At 41.6% G+C, this 9534-nt stretch overlaps 1 protein-coding gene across 1 annotated transcript in view; it reads left to right on the plus strand.

Moving 5' to 3' along the window:
* Positions 1-9534, plus strand: part of dnah10 (dynein axonemal heavy chain 10) — a 243067-nt gene that overhangs the window by 74100 nt on the left and 159433 nt on the right. Inside the window, exons 22-25 of the mRNA XM_043715328.1 lie at positions 2940-3123; positions 3236-3370; positions 4542-4694; positions 6784-6972. Coding sequence (XP_043571263.1) covers positions 2940-3123; positions 3236-3370; positions 4542-4694; positions 6784-6972 — 661 coding nt within the window. The remainder of the gene's footprint in view (positions 1-2939; positions 3124-3235; positions 3371-4541; positions 4695-6783; positions 6973-9534) is intronic.

Raw genomic sequence — 9534 nt, forward strand, 5'->3', positions numbered from 1 at the left:
CCCGAAACGTCGAATCTCCTGTTCCCTGGATGCTGCCTGACCTGCTGTGCTGTTCCAGCAATAAAGTTTCAACTACCAAATATACTGCGTCAAGTTTGCAGATGACATTAAAATGAGTGGTAGAGCAAGAGTGCAGAGGACATTGAAAGTCTGCAGAGGGATAGAGATAGGTAAAGTGAGTGGACAAGGGTCTGGTGGATGGAATACAATGTTGGTAAACGTGAGGTCATCCATGTCGGTAGGAATAATAGCAAATTGGACTATTATTTAAATGGTGAAAAATTTCAGTGTGCTGCTGTACAGAGGGACCTTGGTGTCCTGTGCATGAATAATAAAAAGTTGGTTTGCAGGTGCAGCAGTTAAAGAAGGCAAATGGAATATTGTTGTCCATTACTCAAGGAATGGAGTTTAAAAATAGAGAGATCATGCTGCAGCTGTATAGGGTGCTGGTGAGGCCACATCTAGAGTACTGTGTACAGTTTTAATCTTCTTACTTGAAAAAGGATGTACTGGCACTGGAGAAAGTGCAGAGGAAGTTCACTAGGTTGATTCTGAAGTTGGGAGAGTTAGCATATGAGAAGAATTGAGTAGACTGGCACTATACTCACTAAAATTTAGAAGAATGAGGGGAGATTTTAAGAAACATATAAAATTATGAAGGGAACAGGTAGGATAGAAGCATGGAGGTTGTTTCCACTGTTGGGTGAACTTAGAACTAGGGGGCATAGCCTCAAAATAAGGGAGAGCAGGTTTAGGATTGAGTTGAGGAGGAACTTCTTAACCCAAAGGGTTGTGAATTTGTGGAATTCCCTGCCCAGTGAAGCAGTTGAGGCTACCCCATTGAATGTTTTTAAGGCAAAGATAGATAGATTTTTGAGCAGTAAAAGGGTTATTGTGAGCCGGTGGGTAAGTGGATCTAAGTCCACGAAAAGATGAACCATGATCTCATTGAATGATGGAGCAGGTTTGCTGGGCCAGGTGGCCCACTTCTGCTTCTATTTCTTTATTGGAGTGAAACCGAAGAGTACATGGCTAGGTTTTAATTGTTCCCTTTGTGCTGGCAGAGCAAACTCTTCCTTTTCATTTTTCTTTAACTATATCTTTGCATACATGTTGGAACAAGGGCCATTTTGAACTTCAGCTGCTGATCAGTGCATAGATCCTCTGCTAAAATGAAGTCAGACATTAAGTGGGAGTAGGATCAGGAGTTACTGCAAGACTCCAACTCCTTCTGAGCCCCATCATCGGAGCTCTATCTTTTCACTTAACCAATGAAAAACCATCAATTATTGAGGAACTCCATCCCTGTACTGGTCAGTGTCTTTAGGAGTGGAAGAAGAGATTGGAAAAATAAAATAATTATATCTTGAACTTGCAGCTATTCATTTTTCTTTGCTTGTTGGTTAATTTTATGCTCGAGATAGAGTCGCTATAGTCCCAGAGAAAGATGACAGATGATGAGTTTAACTTGAGGGCCACCACGCCTCAGGCAAGGGGTAAGGTTGAGAAGGCAGGACTTTCATCGTAGTCTCAGTTATTTGGTTATCAACACACCCCATTTGTGGTTGGTTAATTTGGTTGGCTGAATGGCTGATTTATGACGCTGAGTGAGTTTTTTGAAGATGTAACACAGCAGATTGATGAGGGCAGAGCAGTAGATGTGATCTATGTGGACTTCAATAAGGCGTTCAACAAGGTTCCCCATGGGACACTGATTAGCAAGGTTAGATCTCATGGAATACAGGGAGAACTAGCCATTTGGATACAGAACTGGCTGAAAGGTAGAAGACAGAGGGTGGTGGTGGAGGGTTGTTTTTCAGACTGGAGGCCTGTGACCAGTGGAGTGCCACAAGGATCCGTGCTGGGCCCTCTACTTTTTGTCATTTACATAAATGATCTGGATGCAAGCATAAGAGATACAGTTAGTAAGTTTGCAGATGTCAGCAAAATTGGTGTTATAGTGGACAGCAAAGAGGGTTACCTGAGATTACAACAGGATCTGGACCAGGTGGGCCAATGGGCTGAGAAGTGGCAGATGGAGTTTAATTCAGAAAACTGCGAGGTGCTGCATTTTGGGAAAGCAAATCTTAACAGGACTTATACACTTAATGGTAAGGTCCTAGAGAGTGTTGCTGAACAAAGAGAACTTGGAGTGCAGGTTCATAGCTCCTTGAAAGTGGAGTCGCAGGTAGATAGGATAGTGAAGAAGGCTTTTGGTATGCTTTCCTTTATTGGTCAAAGTATTGAATACAGGATTTGGGAGATCATGTTGTGGCTGTACAGGACATTGGTTAGGCCACTGTAGGAATATTCCATGCAATTCTGGTCTCCTTCCTATCCGAAAGATGTTGTGAAACTTGAAAGGGTTCAGAAAAGATTTGTAAGGATGTTGCCAGGGTTGGAGGATCTGAGCTACAAGGAGAGGCTGAACAGGCTGGGGCTGTTTTCCCTGGAACGTCGGAGGCTGAGGGGTGACCTTATAGAAGTTTACAAAATTATGAGGGGCATGGATAGGATAAATAGACAGTGTCTTTTCCCTGGGGTCGGGGAGTCCAGAACGAGAGTGCATAGGTTTAGGGTGAGAGGGGAAAGATATAAAAGAGACCTACGGGGCAACTTTTTCACACAGAGAGTGGTACGTGTATGGAATGAGCTGCCAGAGGATGTGGTGGAGGCTGGTACAATTGCAACATTTAAGAGGCATTTGGATGGGTATATGAATAGGAAGGGTTTGGAGGGATATGGGCCGGGTGCTGGCAGGTGGGACTAGATTGCGTTGGGATATCTGGTCGGCATGGACAAGTTGGACCGAAGGGTCTGTTTCCATGCTATACATCTCTGTGAGTGATGCCAATAGCTCTGGTTCAATTCCCATACCAGCTGAAGTTACCATTTTGTGTTTACGATAACCGTTAATGTGTACTTTTAATATTAATCAGCATAATGGATGCCCGAGAGTTTGAATGGGAGAGCCAACTTCGCTTCTACTGGGAGCGTGTGCCAGATGAGCTGAGGGTGCATCAGTGTACAGGATCCTTTGACTATGGATATGAATACATGGGTTTGAATGGTCGCCTGGTGATCACTCCTCTAACAGATCGTATATACCTGACACTGACACAGGTATCAAATCTAACAATGAAATAAATTAGACTCCGATACAAACGTATCAATGTCAAAATATTGTTCAGTGCCACTTGTTGATTTCAGTGTGATTTGTGTTACTTTTATTCAGGCATTGTCCATGTATCTAGGTGGGGCACCAGCAGGACCAGCTGGTACTGGCAAAACAGAGACAACTAAAGACTTGGCCAAGGCTCTTGGATTACTTTGTGTCGTGACAAATTGTGGAGAAGGCATGGATTTCAAAGTAAGGAATTGTAATAATCCGTTATGATATTTCAGACTTTATGTTTAACTTGCTGTATCTAATAGATTTCAAATGGGCGCTTGGGAAAGAGACCTTTGGCTTTATCAAGTGACTGTTTATTTTGCATCTTGCAAAATTATTGTCAAAAATTTTACTGTATTTGTTTTCCTCTCCAGTAACTTATCTGATTTTTCTCCCCCTTCATCATTAAGTTGAGAGAGCAGATTAGGTTTAGGCTGACAGCTTGTCACTAGTAGGGCCCTCAGTGTCCCCTGAAGTGAAATTTCTCTCCTTTTGGGGAATTAGCTTAATTCTTCCCCACAACACCACAATTGAAGTATATGGATGACATTGGCAGTGATCTCGCATCTTTTGTTCTGTGTTGAAGCCTTAGTGAATGCTGTATTGAGCCATCATTGATTAGTTCTATTATATTAACTGAACAGATGAGGGAGTGATCCAAGCTAAGAGTAGCCTTCTAGAAAAGGATCTGTTTCGATACTGTGGACAAGCAATGGGAAATGTTGAAGGGTTGGAAGAAACTGAACTTACATAAGTAGTATCTGTGCCAGAAACTGAATTTTTTCAGAATCACGAAATTCAAATGGATGATGCATTTGATACATCTATGAATAAACTTGACATCTAATAGAAGAAGCATATCATTTGGGAAGATTTCATATCACAGTTTATTAAATTGCTCAACTGAAATTGTCTATTAATGATTTTGGTGCCTAGAAAAATCTCTAAATTTGAAAATGCAGGCTTGGGCATGTGTTCTGCTCTGTGTATTTCTATTAAAAAACTCTTATCCAACAAGTTGAGAATATGGTGGTGGAAAAGCACAGCAGGTCAGGCAGCATCCAAGGAGCAGGAAAATCAATGTTTTGGGCAAAAGCCCTTCATCAGGAATCTCCATATCTGCAGTCCTCACTTTTGCCTCTTATCCAACAAGGCCAAGGCCTTTCTTATTTATTGCCACACTTATTTCTAGCAAAACTACATGAGCCATATGTGACTCCAGCGTGGTTGACTGCCCTCAGAACTGGCCCAGCTAACCCTTCAGTTGTAACTGAAAAAAGGGTCTGACCATTTTCTCATGGCAATCGTGGTGTGTCACCCAACCTGAGAATGAAGAATGATGAAAAAGTCATTCCATCTTTTCTTGTAGGCAATGGGAAAGATCCTCTCTGGATTGGCTCAGTGTGGTGCTTGGGGCTGCTTTGATGAATTTAATCGTATTGAGGCTGCAGTCTTGTCAGTTGTGTCTTCCCAAATCCAGACAATCCGCAATGCACTCATGTATCATCTGACCAGATTCCAGGTAAGAACAACAACTTACTGTTATTGCACATTTTAACTTTTCTAGAGTTTCCTCATGTCTGTGTGTATTAACTAATGTAAATAATTCCCGTGCTTATATATATGGATAAATGCAGAGGAAAAAGAAATAGGTAAATAGTCATTCGTGGATAGCGATCTGGTTCATTATACTGCAACTATCTCAGTGCATTTTATGTTCTGTCTAATGTACAGAAGGTTCACTTATTGGAACAAAATGCTTGCAAAACAATTGCCTGTGTGCTTAGTCTGACTTTAAAAATCACAAAACACCAGGTTATAGTCCAACAGGTTTACTTGTAAGTTCTAGCTTTCGGAGCTCTGCTCCCTCATCAGGTAGCTCGTGGAGCAAGATCATAAGACATAGAATTTGTCGCACAAGATAATAGTATCAGGCAATTGATATGATATATTGAACAAACATAAATTGCTGTTAAATCTTTCATCTTTTAGAATGGGTTGCAGGTTTTGGTTCATTAATGTTTAAATTCCAGAAGTTCTTTTAAGTCACATTCTCGAGATAACTTAAAGTTTTATTTAAAAAATGATGTCTCAGCTCAGACAATGCATTAAAAGTGTGAGGTTAGAGTCTATCTGTTTCCCAATCTTGAATCAGACTGGTGCTATTTCCAAAGTAGGAATTTATGAAATGTTATATGGATTGATTGCCTGCATTGACTGTGTGCAGTTTGAGTGTTTTTTGAGTAGAGCAGAGTGTGTCTGCAAATGCAAATTCACCACATAGACTTATATGTGTGTGTCTGTGCATGTGAGGGATAGAGAGAGAGAGAGAATGTGTGTGCGTGTGAGAGAGAGAGCGATTGTCTGCATGCGCATCTGTGCATGTGAGTGTGACAGAGTGTAAGCCTGTGAGAGGTTGTGCATGTGGGTGTGAGTGTGAGGCGTGTATGTGAGTGAGTCTAGGAGAGAGCGTGTGTCTGAGAGAGGGTCTGTGTCATTGTGTGAGTATGTAAGTGCGTGTGTGTTGGTGCATGCATGAGTGTATAGTACAGTGTGACATGAACCCTAGATCCTGGTTGAGGACATCCTCATGGGTATCGAACTTGGCTATCTGCCTCTGCTTGGCCACTCTGCGTTGTTGCATACCCCAACAACTGCCTTGGGGGACAGTCACCCGAAGATCTGAGGCCGAATGTCCCTGATCGCTGAAGTGTTCCCCACAGGAGCAGTGCTCCGAAGCTAGTACTTCCAAATAAACCTACTGGACTATAACCTGGTGTTGTGATTTTTAACATTGTCCACCTCAGTCCAACACTGGCATCTGCTCACCATTAATATATGATGTCATTGGCCATATTTTTAGACGGTATGTGGGCAGCTCAAGTTGGGAAACATTGCGATCTGTCAGACCTAAATCTCTCCAAAGGGCTCCATGCTGCCATATTTCCACACAGCGGAGCCAAGTGCAGGATGGAGTTGGCCCAGTCTTTCTGGAGACAAACCCAAGGTGGTATTGATGATGGATAGATGGCCAGGCTGGAACTTCTTTCTTTATTTGGACTTCGGCTCACTTGAAATAATGAATTCCAGGCCCTCAGACCTTTATGCCTCACCTTCAACGTCCCACATGCCCTCTCTATGGCCCCTGTAGCACCATATCCACTGCAAGTCCCTCATATGCACCTTGCCACCTCCATGATCCTTGAACCTCAGTTCACTGTCCCTATCATGCTCCTCTGTGCCCTTAATGCCCCTCATATCTACCATGTTGACTCCAAACAGCTCATATCCCCAGGACCCTCCAAACACCCCAATCCATCATAGCATCCATTATGAATCTATTTCCACCATGTAAGAAATATGCAGGCATGATAATGTCACCATTACATAATGCTGGTGAAAATTCCCAGAGACAGGAATGAGGGTGGGCATCCTGGAATCAGGTCCTGATTTGGTGGCATCTGGGTCCCTGTGCTGAATTCATAGAGATTATTTAGTTTTATTAGTGTAAACACAATGTGATCAGCTGCTACATTGGCACTGCTGCTTCTTATTATGCTGCTTACATTTTGTCTGTTGTTCTTGCATTCTCTGTGATTTTATTCATGTAGTTTGAAGGCCAGGAGATTACTTTGGATAGTCGAATTGGCATTTTTATCACCATGAATCCTGGCTATGCTGGACGTACAGAGCTGCCAGAATCGGTGAAAGCTCTCTTCAGGCCTGTGGTGGTGATTGTCCCTGACCTTCAGCAAATCTGTGAAATTATGCTTTTCTCAGAGGGATTTCTTATGGCAAAGGTAGGAGGGCTGCAAATTTTAGTTCAAAAACATCCCATTCAATTTTAAGTGGAAGTTCATTTTGTCCAGAAATTTGTTACTTAAATGCATTTGGTAAAAGACTCACAGAGAAAAAAATACATTATGAAAATTAAATTAGTTAAAAACTATACTGAAATTAATTTATTGTTTTTTTAAAACTTAGCATATAAGTCAGTCTTCTGTAGCATTGCTTGCATCAGTTAGGAGGATAAATTGTGTTCTAACTATGGGGACGTTATTGTCTGTAATCCACCACATATACTTTGTTGACTGTTACGAAGAGTTACATTTAGAAGCATTCTGCAACCCCTGTTTAGTTTGCCACAAATAATCTTAAACTTATTCTACCAATGTCAAAAACAATATAGAGTAAGTGGGATTTTATAGAAAGAGATCTGAGTTAGGCTTGGAGTACAAGTGTGACAATGTACACAGTTTGGTAACTAAGGCCAGTGATCTGCAGGGATGAATAGCCACATGAAAATAAGACTACTGATGATGATGGAGTCCTGACTCCAGAGAAAATGGGAGCATTGAAAGCTTAATGTTACTGGCTGGACAGTATTCAGGGAGGGGAGGGGAGGAGAAAAGTAGAAAAGATAGCAGTTTAGCTCAAGGAACATATTACAATTTTGGAAAAAGAATATGTCTTTAAGAGGTCAAAGACAGTGAAATAATTCTACAGAGGCTGGGTATCCCATCACCAAGCCGCCTTCTATTTAAACATTAACAGGCCTTGACTATCATACTACCTCATACAGAGTTAGGCAGCAGTATCCCTGACATTCAACCATTTTATATTAGCTTAAAAATGTGTTGCTGGAAAAGCGCAGCAGATCAGGCAGCATCAAAGGAACAGGAAAATCGACGTTTCGGGCATAAGCCCTTCTTCAGGAATCAGGCTGCCTGACCTGCTGCACTTTTCCAGCAACACATTTTTAAGCTCTGATCTCCAGCATCTGCAGTCCTAACTTTCTCCTAACCATTTTATATTAGCCAAGACTCCCTGACTGGATCAGATTAACCGCCCCAATTGGAGAACTCATATTCTAGAATGTCCAACTGGCTGACTTTGTTACAATCGCTACAGACACAGTCTATATATTTGGAGTTAGGAAATGAGAGATGAGGTATGGCATTACTTGGTATGATTTATAAGGCACCAAATAGTAGGACGGGGATAGAGGAGCAGAATTTGTAAAGAAATCATTGGGAGGTGCAACAACTGTATAGTAATGATAATGGGGACTTTAACTAGCCCAGTGTTGAGTGTGAAAGTGATTATGTTAAGGGAACAGCAAAAGAGGATTTACAAAAATTCTTTCATGGGTGTGAACATTGCTGGCAAAATTGTCTTTGTTGACCATCCCTAATTGTCTTTGAGAAGATGGTGTCTTGTTGATCAGTAAATTTCCTGGAGTAAATCTCTTCTGCATCTCTCCGAGATCCTGACAGATTTCTAAACGTAAGGTGCCAAAAAAATAGCACAGCTGGGATTTATAAGGTTTTGTATAACATCCTTGCTAATGCACTCTCTTCCTCTATAAAAGAAGTTAATTAACCTGTATGTGTTTTATCAGTCATTGGAACTTATCCTGCAACCTAGAAAGATGTGCGTATATACATCCCATCCCCAGATGTCTCTTTTCCTGCACCTTCTTTAAAGTTGTACCATTTAGTTCATATTACTTCTTCTCACTTTATGTACTAAAAGACATAACTTCATACTTCCCTGCCATGTAACACCAATTTGACTTCCTGAAATCTGTTACTGCATTTGTTTGTTTCATACCATCTGCAAACTCTGAAATTACTCCCAATTACAAAAAAAATTATGTTTTGAGGAAATGTTGTACTGGATTTGAAGTATTAACTCTATTTCTCTAACCATATATGCTGCCAGACTTGCTGAGTTTCTTCAGCACTTTCTGTTTTTTGTTAAACATGACTCCCCTTAAACATATTGGTAACGAACCGGGACAAGTGATGGGCTTGTTAGTGGGTGAACATTTTGGTGATGGTGACCACAATTCTGTGACTTCTACCTTGGTCATGGAGAGAGATAGGTGCGTGCAATAGGGTAGGTTTTACAACTGGGGGAAGGGTAAATACGATGCTATAAGACAGGATCTGAGGAGCATAAGTTGGGAGCATAGGCTGTCAGGGAAGGATGTCGTGGAAATGTGGAACTTTTTCAAGGAACAGATACGACGTGTCCTTGATATGTATGTACCTGTCAGGCAGGAAAGACATGGTCGTGTGAGGGAACCTTGGTTGACGAGGGAGGTTGAATGTCTTGTAAAGAGGAAGAAGGAGGCTTACATAAGGTTGAGGAAACAGGGTTCAGACAGAGCAGTGGAGGGATACAGGATAGCCAGAAGGGACCTGAAGAAAGGGATTAGGAGAGCCAAGAGAGGGCATGAAAAATCTCTGGCGGATAGGATCAAGGATAACCCAAAGGCATTTTATGCGTATGTGAGAAACAAGAGAATGACGAGAACGAGGGTAGGTCCAATCAAGGACAGTAGTGGGAGACTGTAT

This window comes from Chiloscyllium plagiosum, chromosome 25 (genome assembly GCF_004010195.1).
Source record: "Chiloscyllium plagiosum isolate BGI_BamShark_2017 chromosome 25, ASM401019v2, whole genome shotgun sequence".
NCBI lineage: Eukaryota > Metazoa > Chordata > Chondrichthyes > Orectolobiformes > Hemiscylliidae > Chiloscyllium > Chiloscyllium plagiosum.